The sequence below is a fragment of the Lampris incognitus genome, chromosome 11 (genome assembly GCF_029633865.1).
Source record: "Lampris incognitus isolate fLamInc1 chromosome 11, fLamInc1.hap2, whole genome shotgun sequence".
Lineage (NCBI taxonomy): Eukaryota > Metazoa > Chordata > Actinopteri > Lampriformes > Lampridae > Lampris > Lampris incognitus.
Window position 1 is genome coordinate 32840572 of NC_079221.1, and position 25000 is coordinate 32865571.

At 41.9% G+C, this 25000-nt stretch overlaps 1 protein-coding gene across 1 annotated transcript in view; it reads right to left on the bottom strand.

Moving 5' to 3' along the window:
- The window catches only part of ptpn4a (protein tyrosine phosphatase non-receptor type 4a), a 164506-nt gene that overhangs the window by 81904 nt on the left and 57602 nt on the right, over positions 1 to 25000 (bottom strand). The window contains exon 2 of the mRNA XM_056288905.1: positions 12945 to 13099. Coding sequence (XP_056144880.1) covers positions 12945 to 13082 — 138 coding nt within the window. The 5' untranslated portion in view covers positions 13083 to 13099. The remainder of the gene's footprint in view (positions 1 to 12944; positions 13100 to 25000) is intronic.

Below are 25000 nucleotides of genomic sequence, written 5' to 3' on the forward strand. Positions count from 1 at the left end.
AATATGATGTTTCCTTATGTAGGGCTATTCTTGGATATGTCTGAGACTCTGTGTGTGTGTGTGTGTGTGTGTGTGTGTGTGTGTGTGTGTGTGTGTGTGTGTGTGTGTGTGTGTGTGTGTGTGTGTGTGTGTGTGTGTGCGCCTGCGCTTTACTGCATCCTCTTTTTTGTATGAAGTGGCTCTTCAGGCTGAATGTGGGAGCCCTCTGATGCTCTCATGAAACTTGTCGCCACTGAGTATGTATGCATGCATGCATGCATGCATGCATGCATGCATATGTGTGTGTGTGCGCGTGTGTGTGTGTGTGTGTGTGTGTGCGTGCTTGAGTGTGTGTTTGGGGTGCACTAGGCTCCTCCGGTAGTCTAAAAGCATCTGAGCCAAATGTGCAAATGCTGCCACTGCAGGAGCAAACAGCCATACATTATTGAAATAGAAACAAGACCGTGCCTTAACAAACACACTTTTCACACAAACAAAGAGAGAGCATGAGCAATTCAGAGACTAAACGAGGGAGAGATATTTAGTTTAAAATAGAAAGAGTGGGATAAAGAGACAGAAAGAGATGGAGAAAGTTTTAGATAGAGAGGGAGGGAGATAGAGAATCCACAAATATTGATGCAAATAAAGCATACGATACTAAAGAAAAAAGAAGAGAGAGAGAGAGAGAGAGAGAGAGAGAGAGAGAGAGAGAGAGAGAGAGAGAGAGAGAGAGAGAGAGAAGGAATGACTGGCAACCCGGCAGGGTCAAACAGGCATTCTTTGTGTTGATGTTCATCAATCTACAAGCACCAGTGAGAGAGATAGACTGTCTGTGTATGAGAGACAAGAACAGAGACATGAACAGAGAGAGACATGAACAGCGAGACATGAACAGAGGGCCATCGAGACAGAAAGAAAAGGAGAGCAGCAGAGAAAGAGAGAGAGATGCTCTGATAAAAGAGCTTACACACAGCATGTCTTAAGTACACTCTAACGTAGGCTAACAGAACAACCCACAGAATAAGACAATGACTTTTATAAGGAGAGAAAAACCATAAAACTGGGTTGTACAATTTAATGTATGGAGTTGTGGCCTTGGACAGGGTAATAAGCCATGTAAAATATGCAATTAAAACCATGTGTTTTTTTTACTATTATTATAATTTGTATGCTTTTTCTCATTTTCAATTTAATTATTTTTCCTTCCTTTACTTCGTACAAAATAAAATTGTGATTGTTCGTGTGTGTCCTCTAATTCAGAAAGGTTGGGCAGCTTGTCCAGTTATAAACACCAACAAGCAGAGAACTTATTTCACTCTCTCCACCACCACACACAAAAAAGCACCAATAAACAAAAACTCAGGTAAACATCTTACACAGCATGACATGGCTTTTTTTTTTGCATAATTATAATGCATAATTGCATACACAAATATTAATAATTGCAAAATGGGCACTATGATGTGATCCATCTCATCACATGCATATCTAAAGTGCTTCAATCCCCCCCCCCCCCGACCCAACAAACCACACACAGTGTTCTCTGTCACATGTGCATTTATGTGAAGGAAATTACACAAAACTCATACACACATATGCCACACACACCCAATATGAAACCCTCACACCCCCTCTCCACATAGCAGCACCTCTCTATTTCTGGATGGAGAAAGAGCGAAGCAAGCATAAATGCTACCACAGCCACACCCATCCCGCAACACACACACACACACACACACACACACACACACACACACACACACACACACACACACACACACACACACACACACACACACACACACACAAAACTGCTAAAATATTCTCCATATTGTTTTCACACAAATAGTAAGCCCAACTCCCACACGCATAATTAGAATGAAATCAGAATGATATAGTATTGCCAAAACCCAGTCGACCACTCGTCTGCATCTCTGCTCCCATTTTGGCTACGAGGTTTCCTCTCCCCGTTGGAGAAAAGACCAGGGTGACGGCGCTACTACAAACAGACCTTATGAGAGCCTTTGTCAACTTCTGCTAGTCAAGCTCTGAGGCATGGCTGACATACTGTATATCAGCTAGTATAGCTGATACTTGCTTCTTCTTTTTACCTCAACATTTTTGCAAGACCTTTCAGGTGTGTCTGAAAAGGATACGTAACACCTGTAATGAACCTCTCTGCCATTATACAGATAACATGGATGATGTGGTTAGTGGTTTCAATAAATTCTTTGTAAGTGTGGGACCAAAATTTGCTGGGAAAAAAAATCAATAACCTGGAAACAACCAAAGAGGGGAATGATAATGACTATAGTGCTAAAAATCTGAGTTCAGTTTTTCTTTGAGCAGTAGAAGAAAAGGAAATCGTGGATATTGTAAGCAAATTTAAGAACATAACTTATACTGACTGGAATGAAACTGATATGATAATAGTCAAAAAAGTCATCGATGGTATTGCAAAACCACTAACTCACATCTGTAACTTGTCATTTAAAACTGGGGAATTTCCAAGCAAAATGAAAATTGCAAAATTTATACCATTATATAAAACTGGGGATAGACACCACTTCCCAATTCCCCAAGCTGTTGGAAAAACTCTTTACAGACAGACTAGACAAATTCATTGAGAAGCACAAATTGCTGACTGATAGCCAGAATGGATTCAGAACAAATGGATCAACATCAATAGTGCTAACTGAATTAATTGAAGAACTTACTGACTGCAGAGACAAAAAATTATGCAGTAGGAATATTTATAGATGTAAAAATAGCTTTTGATACCACTGATCACAATATATTACTTGACAAATTGGAAAGGTATGGTATCAGAGGAGTTGTGATGAATTGGTTGAGAAGCTATTTAAGAAACAAGCAACAATTTGTGAAGATTGGTGAGCACAGATCAACAGGCATGGATATTAATTGTGGAGTCCCTCAGTATTAGGCCCGGAATTGTTTATCCATCTATTCGTTATCCGACGTGCTTATCCTGCTCTCAGGGTCGCGGGGATGCTGGAGCCTATCCCAGCAGTCACTGGGCGGCAGGTGGGGAGACACCCTGGAAAGACCGCCAGGCCATCACACAGGGCCCACACACACACACACACACACACACACACACACACACACACACACACACACACATTCATACCAAGGGGCAATTTAGTACGGCCGATTCACCTGACCTACATGTCTTTGGACTGTGGGAGGAAACCGGAGCCCCCGGAAGAAACCCACGCAGACACAGGGAGAACATGCAAACTCCACACAGAGGACGACCCGGGATGACCCCCCAAGGTTGGACTACCCCAGGGGCTCGAACCCAGGACCTTCTTGCTGTGAGGCGACCACGCTAACCACTGCGGCACCATGCCACCCTGGAATTGTTTATTCTGTACGTAAATGACATATGCAAAGCATCAAAAATGTTGAAATTTGTTCTATTTGCAGATGACACCAATATTTTCTGTTTTGGGGAGAATTTACAGTAGCTTTTGGAAGTGATCATAACAGAAATGAAAAAATTAAAAAGGTGCTTTGGCATAAACAAAATATCATTAAATTTGAACAAAACAAAACAAAATTTAGGTTGTTTGGAAACTGTAAAATAAACCCTCAAGTACAAATGATGATAGACAATGCCAACATAGAAAGACTATATGAAAATACATTTCTAGGTGTGACAATAGACCACAAAATCTGCCGCAAACCTCATATAAAATATGTGCGAGCCATTTCAACTTTGGCATAGAAATGGACTGGTGTTTTTCTGTGATCTATTTAAAGATGGAACATTCGCCTCATTTGAAACACTTACCAAAGACCATAACATACCCAGATCCCATTTTTTTAGATACCTTCAAATCCGTAGTTTTGCCAAGAAAGTGTTTCCCTCATTTCCGTATCTGCCACCCAGGAGCCAATTAGATGTTATTCTAGAGAAGGATCCCTTTGGGAAAAAACGGGTCTCTATAATTTACACACTGATACAGGGATTGAAACAGATACCCTGGGACAAAACAAAAACTGCATGGGAGAGATTTAGGTGTAGAGCTTTCTGAAGAGGCATGGCGGGACAGCTTAACTCGTATTCATACGTCCTCATTGTGTATACGACATGGGTTAATTCAGTTTAAGGTGCTTCACCGTCTTCACTACTCGGGGGACAAGCTTGCCAGAATCTTTCCCACCACAGACCCTGGCTGTCCGAGGTGCAGCCATAGTCCAGCCTCGGTGGGACACATGTTCTGGGCATGCCCCTCCCTCAACAGTTATTGGGGACAGATATTTAATGTATTCTCACATATCTGTAAACAGACCATAAACCCTGATTTTCACACAGCCATCGTTGGCATACCACCCCCTAACTGTAAGGTCACAACTTTGCAGGCAAATGCTCTAGCATTTGCCTCATTACTAGCACGCAGACTTATCCTATTTAACTGGAAGTCGAATAAAGCGCCATCATTTTTGCAGTAGTTGAGGGAGGTGCTGTCCTTTCTACCTTTAGAAAAGCTCCGATATAAAATATGTAAAACCCGCAAAAACTTTACTTTGACCTGGAGTCCTTTCATAGACTTTATTGAAGGTTTTCCCTTTTATTGAATGTACTTTTTATTTACCTGGTTGTAACGAAAATACTTATAGATATATGTGTACAACTTTATATCGTCTTCAAAAATATGGTTATAATGTTGAATTGGAATAAGAAATCCCTGCATAGTCCTTTTTTTTTCTTTTTTGAGCCTTGGGGGGGAGGGGGGATTCCTACATGTTTATTTTTGTTGTTGTTGTTGTTGCTGTTGTTCGTGTGCTTTGTATACCTGTTCCAAAAAACTTGAAAATTGGAAAATAAAGTTTTCAAAAAAAAAAAAAAATGTGCAGGCATAGCTGGCAAGGAACATTGCAGACCTGGGAAAAACAAGGCTCATCTGGACCATAAAGCACTGTACACTGAATTGTTCACTGGTATTGCCATATCTGAACTACTGTGTGGAGGTATGGAGTAACACCTACAAAAGCCACCTACCTCCATTATGCATACTGCAAAAAGGGGTCATAATGTTAATTAACAATGCAGGATTTCACGAACACACTAACATGCTGTTTGTAAAGTCACATGCTTGAAGTTCATGGGTCTCGTAGAATTTAACACAGCACAAATAATGTATAAAGCAAGAAATGTTTTACTACCGGGTAAAAAATGTTCTTCGACGGGGGGGGGGGGGGGGGTTACAATTTGAGAGGAAAGTTTAATTTAAAGAAACTCCGTGTTGGTACAAGAGTATGTGTATTTTGGTCTATGGGGTGATTTTGTGGAAGAGTCTGGATGTGGAACTCAAGCAAAGTCCAAACATTAGTTACTTCAGAAAGATGTTCAAACATTTTTCAAGACGTATAGGGATGAGGAAGGGTTGTGATAACGGTTTAAGTTTTATATTATTGACACTGGGTAATATCTGGGTTGTACATAAATTGGGACAATTGTTTATAAATTGTATATAAGATAAAGATTATGAGTTAATTGATGAGTAGTGGAGAAGGGGTAGGGATAAATAAGTGTATACTTCTTCCTACTCCTTTTTGAACATGTAATATTTAATTTGTGTTGTTTGAGAATTTGTTTATTGAGTTTGCTGTATATTTTCATTGTTAATTTCATTTTATTATTTTTGTTTTGTTTTTAGTTGTTTTGTTGTGTTTTTACATGTTTGAAATAAAGTTAAATCAAATAAAAATATGCGTGTGTGTATGTTAAAAGGCACAAATGCATGCACATTTTGGTGTGTCAATAGTGTCAGTGTGTGTGGTCAACTGTGATTTAGTGTGTGAGCAGAGGTTTAAGTTTGTGTGTATGTGTGTGTGTTTTAACGGGCAGGGAGAGAGGCCTAGAGATTTTTGACACTGGAGTGTGTGTGTGTGTGTGTGTGTGTGTGTGTGTGTGTGTGTGTGCTGAAGTCACAACAGTGAATTGTTGTGTCCCTCTGAAAGGAAGGAATCATTCACAAACTTTTAAATGTGTGTGTGAAGGAAATATTGAGTACTGAGCTAGTACTTGTGTATTTTGGGTTCCGTTTATTCTATTTACGCATGGATCGACCACTAAAATGAAGGACCACTGGTGTCCTTCATTTTAGTCCCTCAGCACCATTACAGTGCACACCCATACCCACACATGCCCCCAACCCATTCGTTCCCATGACAATTAATGAATCCTCCTCCTGGATTCCCCCCTCCCTTTTAAGTTCAAGGCCAGCCAGCAGGGGCAGGGAAGGGATCAATAGCAGGCTTGTTGCTCCGAGGATGTCTTGTTTTCCCAGGAAGTGACTGCTGCTGCCCAGGGCTGATCAATGACCAGCGGGACTGACTGAGACTGACTCATTCATTCATCCAAAGACACACATGGAGGGGGGCAGGCGAGGGGCAGGGAATGAGGGAGAAAGAAATAGCAACAGAAAACCAGGAGGGATGGAGGGGATGAAGGGTGAGAGAGAGACAGGTGGTGAGTGGGAGAGAACGACAGAAAAAAAAGATGGTGAGAATGAGAGAGAGAGAGAGAGCGAGAGCGAGAGAGAGAGACAGAGACAGAGACAGAGACAGAGACAGAGACAGAGACAGAGAGAGAGAGAGAGAGAGAGAGAGAGAGAGAGAGAGAGAGAGAGAGAGAGAGAGTGAGTGAGAGAGTGGTTCATTTAGAGGAAGGCTCCAGCCACTCCACATCATGGCTGAAGTGATTATCTGAATAATTTAGACAGATAAAGCCTTAAAGTTATTACAATTACTGGTCTCAGTTTTACTTCTGGATGATTACAAGAATAAAATGTATTTATTGCACATCCGGAATCCTGTCAACATGTTGTCTGTTTTACAATGATAGAGGGAATTTTGAATGAAATCAAATGCTTCAATACTGAAGATTAACCAATATTCTCTAAAAGTAAATATCTAATATGGAAGTTAATGATCGATCTATTGTAAAATTTTAAGAATAAACTGATGGCAAGTCAGTGGTGGTGGGGCTGGGCAGGGAGACCGTAAGGTCAAAAAAGGATGCAAATGTGAAGTGTAAAGAGGGCAGCAGGCTTGTGCCGATTGCTGCTGCTACTACTACTACTACTACTACTGCCACGTTCTTTGACACTGAGCCGAAGTCATCCATGCTGGCATTTCACTGGCGTGGTGTGGCGTAACTCCCCCACCCCCTCCTACTGCCGCCGCCCCCTGGCAATCTCAAGTAGCCATGATTGGACAATATGAAAATAGAAATGACTGCCCAACCCCAGAGGGCAGGCAGAAGCAAAAAATTGTATCTACTCAAAGGTTAAGTCAGTACAGGAACTAACCTCCAATACATTGTATAATTTGCTGATAAGGGAACCAATTTCCCAAATTCTTGTAATTTTGGTCAGTCATGTCAGGCAGTCATTTCAACTGGAGAGCAGAAACATGCACTTCATCTCTGCCATGTATTTACTCTGCTGTTGTTGTGGCTAAATAGCAGATAATTCTGTGCTTACCGACTTGTAATAACCAATCCTTCTTAATGGGGATTGTGGGCTTTATCATTTTATTTGTTTTTAACTTTGTCAATTCAGTACGATTTTTTCTTCTTTTTTTTTTAGTTCCTGCTGAATGTTTGCGACAGTCCATCGCAGGTGGCAGGACAGCTTTGTTATCATAGGCAGATCTACAGTCCGAGGACCGCGGGGCTTGAATCTTGCTATCAACGCAGGTGTACATTCTGCCAAGAGAAAAATCACTGCCATACCTGCCATCAGAGTTATGATGCTAAAGTGATGAGGATGAAAAAAAAAACACAAGAAAGAAACAAAACTGTCTGCCGCAAAACTCCCCACTGGCCTGGCAACTGAGATCTAGCATCACTGCTGAACAACTCTTGAGGAGAGCACCAGGACTCAGTAAGTGTCTGAATGTTAACAACAGAAGGGCTTGTGTCACTCTCTGTCTATGTCTCTGTCTCTGTCTCTCTCGCTCACACACACACACACACACACACACACACACACACACACACACACACACACACACACACACACACACACACACACACACGTGTGGATGTTCATCTCATCTATTTCTTGTACTACACTTCATAGCAGGACTGTGTGTGTGTGTGTGTGTGTGTGTGTGAGTGAGTGAGTGAGAGAGACAGACAGAGACAGAGAGAAACACAACAGATGACATACCTCATAGTGGTATAGGTCACACACACACACACACACACACACACACACACAAGAGCGATGTGGTGGCTGCTGGTATACCAACCCCCTCACTCTATTTCTCCCTGACCATTTTCTGATACACTGCACCACAGACATCACTTTTTCAAATGAAAGAAAAAAACAAGGCCAGGTATACATGTATATGTGATCCCGTGTGAGCCTGTGAACATGATGCTGGGGGTTTGGGGCTGGGGCTGGGCGGTGTGAGTGGAGATGAGAGTGCTGTGTTTTTGTTTTGGTTGGTTGTGCGATTTTAACTGTACAAGCCAAAAAGATTGCATTCTATATTGTTTTCATGTGTTTACCTGCCCAAGGACTGTAGATGGAAAATAGCTACTAGCTAAATCTGGGGATAACGCATCTTTTCTCTCTTTTGTGATTAATTTTCTCTTTTTGTACACGGTCCCTTTAAAAATGGAAATGAAATGGAATTGAAATGTTGTGTGTGCGGCGAGACTGACTCGACGCCTGCCACTGTGCTTGTATGTACTTGACTGAGTTGTACGTTTTCGTATCAGCTCAGGAATGTCAAGCATTTCAATGTGAGGGATTGTGCACGCATGCACACAAACACGCATATACAGTGCACACACTAATAACATACCCAGAAAACACCATTATGCCTGTATTCAGTTACATATACACATATGGACACGTACATGTCTGTGCACGCCAATAAAGGCGCGCATGCACGCACACGCACACACACAAACACCCACGCACACAGGATGTGTGATGTGTCAGAGGGGATGTTACTAACAAAGATGTTCTTTCAGGGTCACAAAGGGAAGTTCCAAAATCACACTGTCATACAGCTCTGAACACACACAATTAATGACAGAAAGATGGAAAGAGAGAGAGAGAGAAAAAAAAGGGGAGGGGGATCACTGACATCCTTCATTGGTGCTTTTTCTGTCAGACCACAGAGTCACTGCGTGACAGGTGAGGCTGTACTTTCTCTTCAAAGGCAACAAATAGTCCAGGCGGCATAGTGGTCTATTCCGTTGCCTACCAACACGGGGATCGCTGGTTCAAATCCCCGTGTTATCTCCGGCTTGGTCATGCGTACCTACAGACACAATTGGCCGTGTCTGCAGGTGGGATGCCAGATGTGGGTATGTGTCCTGGTCGCTGCCCTAGTGCCTCCTCTGGTCAGTCGGGGCGCTTGTTCAGGGGGGAGGGGGAACAGCGGAGAATAGCATGATCCTCCCATGTGCTCCATCCCCCTGGTGAAACTCCTCACTGTCGGTTGAAAAGAAGCGGCTGGCAACTCCACATGCATCGGAGGAGGCATGTGGTAGTCTACAGCCCTCCCTGGATCAGCAGAGGGGGTGGAGCAGTGACTAGGATGGCTTGGAAGAGTGGGGTAACTGGCCAAGTATAATTGGGGGGAAAAAAAAGAGAGGGGGGGGCAACAAATATCATAACACCAGAAATTACCAAAAACACTGACTACTTTAATACAGCAAGTAGAATGGCTGCGATTCTACAGTGGACAGCTGTGTGCAAGTCCAAACATATGACGTTGAAAGCGACTAAGTGTGCTCTTTCCATGAGCACTCGAGACCATCCCTCTACCACCGTGACCAGGTTCAAGCTCCTCATCGAAGCAATCATTGCCCCAGCTAAAATGTCCTGGAGAAAGACACTGAATCCATAAAACGCCCCTGGGTTGTCGATCAGTAACCCACCCCGATCTCTGACCTCTTTGTAAAAGGGGATAACGGTGAAAAGATAATTTCCATTCAAGGATTAAATAAAATCTGACGTTGTACAGACGTGTACACCTGTAAAACTTTATTCAGGCAAAAAGTGATAAATCACTGAGCTGCTGGCATTGTGGACGTATCCCCCTCTCTTTTTTTTATCTCCTCCAAGTTGATCTGTTTATGCTTACATTTTAGCTAGTAGCTAAATATGCACATCCCCAATTTTTATGTAAGTCGCCTCTTTCTTGATATTCACCTCAAGTCACCTCTTTCTTGATAGCTGAACATGCTATGAAACCGGGGATCTACAGACCGCAATGGTGAGTTGACCATCCACTTTTTTTGTTTTAGCAGGAACTGAGCAGTGAGAATGAAAATTTGGTTTGTTATTTCGGCATGGCGGGAAGAAGTGAAACTCTTGAATCTGATTGGCTATTGCCAGGTGATTCTGTGCCCATATTGCCCAAAAGTTCAGCATTTCTCAACATTTTACGGGTCGCCACAGTGCTCGTGATCCTGAATTGCCTCGTCTCCTGCTTTGCTCGCTCACATAAAAAATAAATCAAGTATGGCAACAAGTTGCCCGAGTTGCTTCATATCTGAACACACCTTAAGGGTTCCCTCTGGGGTTAGATTTCAAGGGCAGCCTAGAGCCGCACCGTGTGATGAGGTTAGGCACTCTATTGGAAAGACCCATCGAGGGAAGCTTACAGATGCACTGTGTAAGATTTAATAAAGTGAACTTAAAGCTGCAACCCTGAGGGTCTTTGTTTTTGTTTACGTTACTGACACCTATGGTAATACTTGGTAATTGCACTGGTGTTTGAGAACTGCAAATCCCAGAGATCCATTTGAAAGGAAACAGTCACCAGTGGTTATGCGAATGCATTGTTCACTGTAAAAGAAAACAAGACTGGTTCAAAACCTAGTATATGACTGAACAGTGTATGGTCAGTGTTTGAAATTGTGGCCAATTTGTTACAGGGATAGCCAGTGGTAGTGTCTACAATGTGGATTCCTGGATATTAAATGTTCATCTGCAATTTTCTAAAGTGGTCCCAGTAATATGTGTTGTTAAAGTGTACTGAAGGGGCACCCCAACAGCTCACCTGGTAGAGCGCGTACCACGTATCAAGTCCTTACCGCAGCAGCCTGAGTTCAAATCAAACCCGGGCCCTTTGCTGCATTTAAGGTGACACACACACACACACACACACACACACACACACACACACACACACACACACACACACACACATATATAGTAGAGAGCGCCCTTCCTGTCTCTCTCTGCTATAACCATCAAATAAAGGGGGAATGTCAAACAAACAAAAAAGTACTGAAGTAGCATATCACATGGCATGACATGGTTAAGCTATGTTTGAGTAAAAGAAAAGGTTTATAAATGCAGTTGCAAGAACAATAATTTACACTCCTTCATTTGAAGGACCCTGAGTAAGGATAAGCGATTTGGATAAGGAATGAATGAATGAATGATTTGAAAGTGAACTAATTGTAGTCATAACCATTTTAATTATTTGTTAACTCCCCCCTCCTCTTTCATCTGTTTCTATCTGCAGATGTCTGTCGTTTCTCTAAGACTCACTCTGTATCGAGTGTTTTGTCAGAGTGATCGTTATTTGGGGTGCTTTAACTGTGTGCTCTGCCTAATGACTCTCAGCACATGGAGAGCTGTTTTCTCTCCTACTCTGCTTTATGCTGGACTGTTATGGTGCCTAACCAGATGTGGAAAGAGCAGCAAAATATGCCCTTCTTAGCGTTTCACTGGTATCCACAAGCAGCAATAAATGCCGTTCATTAGCGTGTGATAAATGTTGAATGAGCTGGAACCGCTCCACAGATTCATTTTGAAAGAGCAATGGCCAATAGGGAAACTCGCACTTCCATGTTTACTGGTGACATTGTTGGTCAGCCGACCAATCATGTAACTTCAGTGATGTCGTTGATCACCAGATCCAGCAGCTCAATTGTGTAACGTGTTCTCTCAGCCAGTCTAACATGGTCGCTCATGGACATCCGTTGTTGTAGGGCTGCCCCGGCGGGTCCATCCAAAAACATAGTTAAAGCAAAGTTGTATCCACTGATATTGTACTATCTGATGGCAAAGCTATTTTAGGAGCTTCTTCTGTTATATCTGCTTACAAGACACAACAACACTGTTTCCTCCTCAGAGCCACCGCTCCATTTATTCTTCCTTATCTGGCCACAATGGTGTTTCATATCTCTAAAGAAAATCCCACCCAACAACAACCATTAAAAAGAGCAACTATCAAAGCATCATGATTTGAATATTCATGGTTTAGGAATACATAATCTTACATATGACATCAACTGAGTTACATAAAATACATTTGTTTTAATGTAAATCTTTAGGATTCTAGCTTAAAACCTTAGAGAGCCTAGTACACTTAATCTAAACTTAATCCCTTTCGCGTCACTTCCAGTCAGGGGTCAACCGATCAAAACTTCAATGCTTCGCTTTATACAATTATCGATCGATTGACACAGTCTAGACTGCCGTAGTTTCCATGGTCTTCCCACCCAGCCTGCTCATACACACAGAGAGGAATTAGACACAGGCATGCCTGTATGATGAGATGGGTCACACCTGATTACACCTGCCTCCAAACCAATACTCAAACCACACCCAGCCAGCCATACATCCTTGGAGAATATCGCGGTCCAGCATCAGCAGGGAAACACGTGTTGAAATCTGCATGAATACAGTGCCACAAAATATAACCATACCAGCTGCCTATTCTGGTTTTTAACCTATGGGCAAAAGGATGATAAAAAGTGGACAGAGGGGCGGATAAACACGTGAACAGGCACACATACTCACAAACACACACAGACGGTAAAAAAGACGCACGAAAAGACAGATGGACAAGAGACACAGACAGTAAAAGACATAAAATATAACAGATGAACAGACAGATATACAGACGGACAGATGGATAGGCAGATACAGAGATAGATGGATACTCACGCTGACTTTGAAGGCCTGGACGGTGTTGTCCAGCAGCAGTATGTTGCACACCACCTGTGTGTGCTGCCTGTCTCGCTCCAGCTCCGTCGCCCGGACATTGTAGGATCTGCCAGCAGGCAAGCGGAAGCGCGCGCTCATCACGCTCTTACCAGGGTCTTCAACCCAGAGAGAGAAAGAGAAAAAGAAAGAGGGAGAGGAGAAAACGGTGAGTGGTGGACACAAAAAAACCTACAATAGCTGCACAATAAGAAGAGGGTAAAAGAGGCACTTAAAGATATATAGAGAAAAAGAGGAAGGCGGTTAGAGATAGACCTAAAGAGAGAGATAAGGAAATAACAGATATTGGAGAGAGAGAAAAAGCGGCACTTAACTACAGCACAAGAGTAACACAAATGGAGAGAAAGTAAAGGTAACGAAATCATCACTGCAGTACAGGCACAATTTACCTGTGAAAGAACACAGAGCCAAAGCGCAGTATGACATAAGTGTCAGACTTCATCTACCCCGCTGCCATCGGGAGGGCATCCCCACATCAAGACAAGTCTTTTCACGCACTGAGCAGCAGCAGAGACTCGCTGCTTCATCTGAAAAGAATGTCAATGAGAAGGCAAGCGGTATTTTCCCTACTAGTGGCTGATGACAGTGATAGCCTGGCACAGGTATGCTCAAACTACATCTGGTTATGAATCCTCCATATGCCTTTCACACGTTCAAAATAAATGTGTACTAATATGCATTATTTCAGTGTTTCATTTGACCAAGAATAGCACATCACTGTTTTTGAACGAGCTAGCATAGACAGAGTATGCGTTTGTCAGCACAAATGCAGGCAAAGACTACTTTTACATGCATGCAATAACCCAATCAGGGTTCTCATTCAAATAAGACAACAGTCCAATTAAGCGGTAGACATGAGCAGCGACTAAACCTTTTCAAGCCTACCAGCTGCATTTCTATCAAACAATCTCTCAGTGCACAGGAATAACTCTGTAGTAAAAATCATTCGGGGGAACTTTTTACTCACTTTTTACAGTGTGATCAACTTAACTTACATCCCAGCTTTTTCACCTCAAGCAAGAGTGAAAAACTGTATTGTTGTATCTAATATTTTTTAATTCTCAAGTTTTTAGCCTATTCACTACAGCTTTTTGTACAAAAGTTTCAAAATTAACTACAAACAAAGCTTGAGGGAAAACACAGCTCTTTAACCAGACTGTTGATGAACTTGTAGTTCTTGCTCATGAAGCCAAACACACACACGCCGGCACAGAAGCAGCATTGAGTCAAATGATGTGTATCTTGTGTTGCCTGTAGCACAAATGAGATGTGCCAGCCCATGTCAGTCAAATATGAAAAATACGGCTCTGCAAAACATTAATGTTAAGGTGTTATTTAAGGAACATTTGTCATTTTTTGATTTGTATTTGAATTTTGTTTGGCTACTGAAGTGATGCTGCTAAATTTGTGTTTAGACAAGGTTTTATGTATTGTTTGTTTTTATTATGCTATAAAAATGGTTGTTTAACAGGATGAGAATTTAATTCCTACTTGTTGTCTGCTTTCATTATCTCTGCCAGGTGGTAGCCTGGAGGGGATTATGTGTTTGGTCGCGTGCGCGGTGAATGCATGCATGCATGTGTGTGTACGTGTGTGTGTGTGTGTGTGTGTGTGTGTGTATGTGTCTGTCTGTCCGCGGCTAATTTCGCGAAATGCTGGACCTATCAGCCTAAAATGTTTTGCGTTCAGAGTGTATGATGAGGAATCTGTTGTGGTAGTAGTGATTCAAAACCTTCGAAAAACGTTTGTTCTTGCTATTGCCACTTCCTCTCTTCATTCAACGTCTAGCTCACTTGACCAACGCTGCTTTCTGTCACTGCCCAATCTGAGTCAACAGTGCGTATGCGCAACATATCACTGTGCAGAAGTGCCGTAGTCTCCAATGTTAAAACTCCACTATAAACATTCAATTTGAAGAGTAGGATTAAATCACAATCACAGCTGGAAATCATCTCAGGAGCAACAATAAAACACTTTCCATGGCTGAGCTATGTTTTCTTACCGTTGCCATACGCATGCGCGACTCACATCTACAGTTGACTCAAAACATGTATTCGGATATAAGTCTTGAAAGTAAACGAGAAGTCATTCGTATTTCACAAGCCAGCAAATCATCCACTGCTGATCTCAGCACAGGAGAACTGCATGAACCAAAAATAATTCGACTTATTCACCTCGCTGCCATGCAGAAGTGCCACAGTCGGCAATGTTAAAACTCTGCTATACTACTACTTTCAGCTGCTCCTGTTAGGGGTCGCCACAGTGGATCATCCGTTTCCATCTCTTCCTTTGCTCTGCATCTTCCTCTTTCACATCAGCCACCTGCATGTCTTCCCTCACCACATCCATACACCTCCTCTTTGGCCTTCCTCTTTCCCTCTTCTCTGGCAGCTCTGTATTCCGCATCCTTCTTCCAATATACCCAGCAGCTCTCCTCCACACATGTCCAAGCCATCTCAATCTTGCCTCTCTTGCTTTGTCTCCAAACCGTCCAATCTAAGCTGTCCCTCTAATATAATCTTTCCTAATCCTCCTTCGTTACTCCCAATTAAAATCTTAGCATCTTCAACTATGCCACCTCCAGCTCCGCCTCCTGTCTCTTCATTAGTGCCACTGTCTCCAAATCATATAACATAGCTGGTCTCACAACCATCTCGTAAATCTTCCCTTTAACTCTTGCCGGTACCCTTCTGTCGCAAATCACTACTGACACTCTTCTCCACTCACTTCAGCCTGCCTGCACTCTCTTCTTCACCTCTCTTCTGCACTCTCCGTTACTTTGGACAGTTGACCCGAAGTATTTAAACTCATATGCCTTCGTCACCTCCACTCCTTGTGTCCTCACCATTCCACTGTCCTCCCTGTCATTCACACATAGGTATTCCATCTTGTTCCTACTGACTTTCATTCCTCTTCTCTCCCGTGCATACCTCCACCTCTCCAGGCTCTCCTCAACCTGCACCCTACTCTCTACAGATCACAATGTCATCCGTGAACATCATTGTCCACGGAGACTCCTGCCTGATCTTGTCCGTCAACCTGTCCATCACCACTGCAAACAAGAAAGGGCTCAGAGCCGATCCTTGATGTAATCCCACCTCCACCTTGAACCCATCTGTCATTCCAACTGCACACCTCACCATTGTCACACTTCCCACATACATATCCTGCACCACTCCTACATACTTCTCTGCAACTCCCGACTTCCTCATACAATACCACACCTCCTCTCTCGGCACTCTGTCGTATGCTTTCTCTAAATCCACAAAGACACAATGTAACTCCTTCTGGCCTTCTCTATACTTCTCAATCAACATTCTGAAAGCAAACATCACATATGCAGTGCTTTTTTGTGGCATGAAACCATACTGCTGCTCGCTGATTGTCACCTTTCCTCTTAATATAGCTTCTATTTCTCTTTCCCATATCTCCATGTTGTGGCTGATCAACTTTATATCTTTGGAGTTGCTACAGTTCTGCACATCACCATTATTCTTGAAAACCGGTACCAGTATGTTTATTCTCCACTCCTCAGGCATCCTCTCACTTTAAAAAAAAAAACTGCTATAAAAATACAAATTTCAAGAGTAGGACTAATCACAGTCACAGCTGGAAATCCTCTCAGTAACTACAATAAAACATTTCCCATGGCTGAGCTATGTTTTCTCACTGTTGTTTTATGAATGAAAGTCAATCAGCAGAGCAGCCATTCACCTTGATTCATTTTATATCATGATAGTTAAACAGATTTGAAGTCTTTTAATAAGGGCTTTGATATTAGGACAGCTTGATCTATGTCATTTAATATTAGATTTGGCTGCATTCGAGCAAGGGTCCACCTAGGAGGCTGCACACTGACAGGCAAAATGTTTTTATTATGTAGATTTTTTTAGCTTGAGCGCTGCATATTAAACCCCCCCCCCCCCTCATATTTCCCATTCAATCAACTTGGGCGCTGTGAACAAGTCTTATAATGGCAGAGAAAACACTGGTTTTCCAGTTTGTGTGTGTGTGTGTGTGTATTTCCCTTCTCCCAGTAGGTGTAAAAAGGGTTGGTTTGTCACCAAGTTTGAATACCAGAGAAGGGAAGATACGTGCGCCCGGTGGAGCTCTGCACACTACTGAGTGCACTCCTCTAGTTTAGTTCTACATATAATTGCAATAACTGTGCTCCGAGTTATGGTCATGTTTCAATGGAAGTCAACCTCACTGACAATTCATTTTTAATTCAGTAGTAAAATTAACATTTTAGCAATTTTAGGGAAATGGCACATTTATGTATAATGTAACTTATATTTGTCTTATGGGTGTCTTCCAAATGGGCCACTTTTCTTGTCAAAGTACAGTCTCTGTTAACATTGTGCTTTGTGAGGAATTTATAAAATGTTGACAGAAGAGCTGTCCCCTGATAACTAAAAGAGGCTGGAAAGAACTAACGGACTCCCGAAAAGAAACATGAAGAGTGGACAGTGCTGTCATAAAGAGCACCAGTCAGGTTCAGTGTTTGGGCACTGAGATGTTTAGTTTTTGTTGTTTTGGATATCTTGGGCAATATCTGCCAAATCACATATGTGGTTCCTACTCCTTTTAAATGGGCTGCCATAGTGAAAATGTCCTTTCTGGCTTTTATATTCCTATGTGATCTATTATGGCAGGAGACATAATAACCTAAAAGAGGGCATGGCCTTGTCATCAAGCACTACTGCATCTCTCCTGACGGCTGGTTGTGTGTGTGTGTGTGTGTGTGTAAAATGGAATATGCCATGTATGTGTGTCTGTATGTAAGTGTGTAGTTCTCTGTGAGTGTGAGCCCCCTGTCATTACACATCACCACAAACTCCCAAGACCCCTGGCTGATGGTAAGCACGCTGTATGTGTATCTGAGTGTGTGTGTGTGTGTGTGTGTGTGTGTGTGTGTGTGTGTGTGTGTGTGTGTGTGTGTGTGTGTGTGTGTGTGTGTGTGTGTGTCTTTCTACTGAAGTGGTTCTCTAAGGTCCAACAGCGATCTGTTCAATCGTTCACATCGGCACTCGAGAGACACATAAAAACACACATTCATAAATACAGACACACACACACATGCACACTATAGGAGCCACTTAGAGCATGGGGTAAGGCACTTTACATGGCAGTCACAACAGTAAGCCCATCACACAGAGCAGTGAGCTGATGCCTTTATCTTCTATTTCTATCTACTTCTTTCCTCTCCTCTTCCATTTTTGTTGTTAATACACTGTTTTTATTCTTCTACCTGCAAAGCACTATGTCAAACCTGTTCCACGCATTTAACAAATAAGACTGTTTATTCTTTATTAATGTTGTCATTATTATTATCATTATTATTATTATTACTATTATTGATGTTGTACACTTGGTTGTTAAACTGCACACATCCCTTTGTGTCCTAACATCCGTTACCTTTTGCCACCCGCAGTAAGTTCAAAACCCTGCTGCCGGCATTCTGGACAGTTCAAGGAACTGCACCAATTTATCTGCAAACCCATATTAACATGTACACCCCTGCTTGACCTATTCTGGTACGCTACAATCTGTCCTCTCCACCAAAATGACAAGCTCCAACTCCAGAATCTCATCTGGCCCCACAACGGTGGAACAAACTGCCGCTCTCTATCAGCTGTACTGACTCATTTACTTCCCTCAAGAAAGGCCTAAAAAGCTTCATCTTCAAGGTCTACCTCAAACCCCGATGTGGCCTTGGGTGATACTTGGCTATAAAATTGTTTTGGGGCCTACTGTTACTGTTATTATTGTACACATAGTACATACTTAAACAGCATCGCTCTTTTTCTGTTTGTACTGACAGCTTAATATGCCTGTTTTCCAGACTTGTGAAAACGTAGGCTAAATCTACTTTGTACTTTGATTCCCTGATTCTCCGCCTCTTGACGCTCTAAGGCGCACTTACACTAAACGTGCTCGACTTGACTTGCACTCTTGGCAATGACAGGATTACTGCATAGTACTCTATGATGCCAGATATTAACATTTCAATTAAGCTGCTAAAGGCTGCCTCTCATGTAACTTGTCACCTTGGATAAAAGCATCTGCTAAACGAGTAAGCTTACTATTATCATTGTTATCATCATCATTCCTTACTTAAGCATTATTCTACGAGGGCCTACCAGGTGGTTGGTTTTAGTGAAACCCCTCCTCAGTAAATTTTCCAATAATGCATCAATTGTATGTGTTTTGTCTAAGTGCTTACATCAGAGGGTATGTTGGGTTATGTTCCCTGTACATCCACGATGAATGTAAGCGAATCTAAGCATCCTATGTGCAGGAACATAAATTTCTATTCATTGCGCTGCAGCCAACACACTTCACATTTCTGAGGCACTGGCTTTTGATCAGACAGTCCTGTTTTCAAATTATTTGTCCGGGTCCAGTCACAGAAGTCAACTAGATGTCTAAATGCATAATATTTTTTATCTAAAACCTACAATATATATGCTGCTCAACTGAAGTGGAGAGTCATTTAAATTAGTGTTTATTTTCACACAAGCGAGGGGTGAATGATAAGTTATTGATTAACGCATGGATTACGTCTGTGACTCCAGTCACAGATGGTAATCAGAAAAAAACACCATCACATTGTAAAGAGTCTATACATGTAAATTCAAAGCACACGGTGATCAAGCATATCATGGCATGAATTAAATCCATTGCTTCCTCTGTAATTATTGATTTTATTTCCTAAAAGTGGTGGTTGTTGGCAATATTTGGATTTGGTTCTACTTTTCACAGGTCTCTAGAAGTCCTGAGTTAATTAAATATCTTTAACTGTGAGCATAGAAAGTGTAATGCCTGGATAACGCACACACAAATGAGCAGGTGCTCCATCCCACTACCTGACTGAGTCCCCCCCCACCCCCCCATGCACACACATATACACACCTTTGTAGTAAAAGTACACACATCCAGGGCATCTTGTCGCGAATTTCACATGATGCAAAGCAGTTGTACTCAGTTGTGCTTCATGAATAATGTGTCAAAAACAGTAAATATGTGATACTGGACTAAATCAAAGACATACATCATTACCATTACCAACTTCCGTGCACTAGTGACCAAAAAAAAACAACAATGCTCACATATTATGGAACTTTTTATTGGACTTTAATAGTTGTAACCCAGAGAAAACAATCCGCAAATGTGTACCATGATCCACAAATATTTCACTCTCCATAAACATGGATTTTTTTTAAGTTAAGTCATATCCACAAAAATACAGAACAATTTGCAAACACATATATCTTACTCTATAAACACGTATTTTAATGTCACATAAAAATGTTATGTTTTGCAAATGTAAACAGTTTCACCACAACAAATACATGTAAAGTGATATTTACACATTTATGGATCCATTTGTACAGTTGAAATGGGTTTTGCACATTTGCGGGTCGCTTCCTGTCAGTTTGTGGACCACGTGACATTTGTGACTTCCCTCCTATTTGTTTGTGGATAAAATTCCATCCATCCATCCATTATCTGAACCGCTTGGCCTGCTCTCAGGGTCGCGGGGATGCTGCAGCCTATTCCAGTAGTCACTGGGCGGCAGGCTGCAGCATACACAGCCACAAATGTACAGTGCAGTTACAAGCTACACCAGCAGGTGGAGACATTTTCTCACATAGACGGAACTACAGTGCACTGGAAGAAGGTTAAGGGTACGGTCACACATGCGCGAAACTTACATTGGCGAATATTCGCCTCCCGTTCACTTCCATTCGAGACGAGTAAATTCGCTTGGGGGGGGGGATTCGCATCTTCGCTTCATGTGGAGTTCAACTTTGACGAACTTTGACCGGCGAATCTGCAGCCTCAACCAATAGCAAAGTGTGACCCCACTTCACGCCACATTCAGCACGACAAGATACGAATTTCGCCTCGCCTGCATTCGCGCATGTGTCCGTAGCCTAAAACAAGTCTACCTAGCAGCGGCATCCGTACAACAGAAGACAACAAGGAGAAGGATAGCAGCCTGGCTTCAACCAGGAGGTGAAAGGCAAAGTTGTGTATCTTTATTTAACACAACGGTCGTGATCAGGGTCGGGTTCATCACTGTCATCTCCAGGTGAGTGTACTGTGCTTGCTTACTTACTGGCGCTACCTACAGTTTGCTAACTTAGTGTTCGCTGTGGTAGTTGTGTACAAGCTAGCTCACGTTAGCTCACTTAGTGCAGGAACAGAAAGATTTTGTATGTGAGGCATGAGCAGCAGCAATAGATGCTGACAACTGTAAACTTGTATGGCCATTGTTAATGTTAGGTAAACACAACCAGCAACTGTGGGCCGGAATGGGGGGGGGGGCTGTCGGAATGAAGCGTTAGCTACTCTGTTTTGGCAAGGTTGCAGCGCTGTGTAAGGCTAGGATATAGGACATGTATGTATTGATTTCACAATAATTGGAAATTCACACTACAACTGGAATTACCAATCAATTCAAAAGCCTACACTTACAGCTGTCAGGTGATCAGTAAACGTTCTGGCTCCATAGTGATGGAATCAGAAGTAGAACAGTTGGCCTGATCAATGCAAAATGATCATTATCCTAGTGACAGTAATTTAAAGATTATATGCTTTGTAAGCCATGATGTCACTGGTCTATTTCTGCTACATGATTATGGGTATGATGTGACTTGTGGGTTTTCTCTAAGATATCACTGACCCTTTCATCCCTTTCTTTCTCCCTGTCTTCTCAGCAGCACCTTGGCTTCATCTCTCCTGTCCCATCTGTTAACATCACTGGACTCCAAGCCACCATCAACACTGCATTCTACTGCTACTGGCTAGCTGGGCTCTTCTCTGACTTTCATCTCCATCTAAACTTGTCTGTAAAAGTATTTCGGTTACTTTTCAATAGCTTATCAAAATTTATTTGTTTTACATTTATATTTAAATGAGTAGTTTTGAGAATTGTGTTTGTAGAATTGAGTCTTGTATGAACAAAGTATAATCAAAATCATTATTAATTATTATTAATTACTACCTAAGATGTACAGTATACATTCATTTATCAGAATCAGAATCATATTTATTGGCCATGTAGGTTTGCACAAACATGGAATTTGACACTGGTTTTGTGGCTCTCTCAGTATACTTAATATAGAATAACAACACTACAACACAACAGATATACATACATAAAGATTGACTATATACAGGCGAAATAAGAGGTGATATGGTGTAATGGTGCAGTAAATATATCAGATGCTGAAATAGATGTTAGCAGGTTACTTACATACATGCCTGAGTAAAATTATATGAAAATCATTGTAGTTATGTATTCTATAAATGCACAACTACAATATAATGTGTGTCTGACATTCTTGTGTAAGAAGTCAGGTTGTTGTGAAGCGTCTAGTGTTTTGGTGTAGTGTTCTGTGGCTGTCACGTCTCACTCTCAACCTTCACCGCTGGCTAGCAGAAATGCAAACAGGAGAGCCAAGCACGCTAAGTCTCTCCCTGCCAGTACATAACCTCTCCAGCAGCAAGCCCTATGTAGTGCCTCCTCGTGGCGATACACTGTAACTGGGTACACCTTGGACCCTGGCTGATCTACAAGTGACTCGGAGGAGGTCTGGCTCCTAGATGTGCGGTAGGCAGGCCCACCGGTGTGTGGATATTCCCTGATTCCCACGAACCAGCCCTCAGCTATGGGTTAAATAGTGCCACTGCCTAGTGGTTACCTAGGGAGAGGAATAGGCTACGGGAGTAAACCCCTACAGAAAATTAACGTCCACAGTGCTGTTGTTTTTTGTTTTTCTTGCCCTTTTGTATCTGTCTAAGTGGGAGAGTACTGCTGGCGTCACGTGTGGCTGCCGCTTCTCCCTCTCGTAGCCCCCCCTTCCCATCCACCCCTGTATGTCTGTGTTATGTTTATCTGTTGTCTTGTTTCACCCCGTTTATTGTAAAGTGACTTTGAGTGTTAGAAAAGTTTAATGTATTATTATTATTATGAAGTCCACTCAGGAATACTGCATTTCAATTAACTTATGTATAACATACTTTGATGTAAAATTATTAAAGTGTTCTTAAAACTAATGCACTTTTTATTCACTTTTGTATTAACATGAATACATTAAATTGCAACTCAAATACTAGCGTGCTTCATATTTATTAGTGCAAATAAATACTTCTTGATTAAAATGTACTTTAATTTTATTCAAAAGGTGTAGTTAATAGTGTATCACAATAAATTCAAAGTAAATAATTAAAAGTAAGTAAATTCAAAGTGAGTAAATTCACACTACTATTGTATATTATACTTACATTGTATGTTGTACTTGGTAAAATAGATATTTGTATTACAAACACTGGTACTGTCTGTCACGAATATTTAATGAAAGCTTTGTAAAAGTGTATTAGGTATATTTTCACATGTATTCCCTAAAGCCCACTTCAGAATATTGCATTCCAGTGTACTTATACTTTTATGTAAAATGATTTAAAGTGTGCTTAAAGGTATTACACTTGTACAGTTTTTGGTATTAAAAAGTAATAAATGTTTTAATGAATACATTAAAATACAACTATACTGCACATTAATGTACTTATTATGAGAGGATTTATATACAACTTGATTAAAGTACACTTTAAGACAGTAAACCTTCTTCCACATTTAAATTTAATATAAAAAGTAAATAGAAGAATGCACTCAGAAGAGTGCAGCTCTCCGCCAGGTGTATCTCCCCTTCTCTGGTGCTCAGACTTGCAACAAACCACCCCTTTTTTTCGCCTGTCAGGGGAAGGGAAAATACAGAGGCACTGCCTGTGTATCTCCCCTTCTCTGGTGCTTGGACTTAGACGGAAAACCTGCCATATATTTGGTGACATCTAAGCTTAATGAGGCAAGCGCCATAGAATTTTGAAATAACTGTCCCACTGTCTGAAAACACTTAAAGGCGTTAATGTAATATTTCTAATGACTTAATGACTTGCACGAGCAGCTTATTGAGAAAATAAAAGCGAAAGGTTAGTTGATTTGGTTGTGATGGTTATATTGCCACAACATCACTGGTTGAGGATTGGGAGGGTAGAGAATTTCATTGTTAAATAGGGGGCAGACTGAAAAAGTTTGGGAACCACTGTTTAGACCAGGTATTTTCACACACCGTGGTCATAATGTTCTGTATTGCATCCAAATAAAAGCAGAAAAGCATTGTATTTTTTTTTCATATTTAAATCCGTGGGCACCATTTAACTGTTACTCTGCATGCCTTCTATGCATGGTTTGACATCCACAACCACTCTGCTTCCTGTGAGCAGCTGCTTAGTGCCCGCTTCTCTCACGAGCCCACACACCCACTCTTCTCATTGGAGGATGTCCGACAGCAGCTGGGCTGGTACAAACCAGACAAGGCACCAGGGCATCCTGGCTAGGATGCTCAAACTCTGCACCATGGAGCTCTCCCCCATCCTCCAAGGGTGGGCAATCTTATCCAGAAAGGGCCAGTGTGGGTGCAGGTTTTTGTTCCAACCAAGCAGTTACACAACTGATCCCACTAATCAACCAGTAGAGTCTTTGCTGAGGAAGTTGATTAGGAGACACAGGTGTGCAATTGCTTGGTTGGAACAAAAACCTTCACCCACACTGGCCCTTTCTGGAGAAGATTGCCCACCCCTGCTCTACTCCATCATATGTGAATTCTATAGGACAGCATCAATTTCCACCTCAGGAAAACATCTACCATTATACTGGTACCCAAGAAACCCCGCCCCTCTGAACCCAACCACTATTGACTGATTGCACTCACCCCAACAAGCCATGAAATGTCTGGAAAAACTGATCTTGTGCACCATCCTACCAGCTGTCAGTCCACAACTGGACCCATATCAGTTTGCCTACAGGGCCAAATGGGGGACAGAGGATGCTGTGGCATGTTTCCTCCACACCCTCCCCCAAGATCTGGACTCACCTGGCAACTTCGCTTCAATTCTCTTCATCAACTTCAGCTCTGCCTTCAACAAAATTC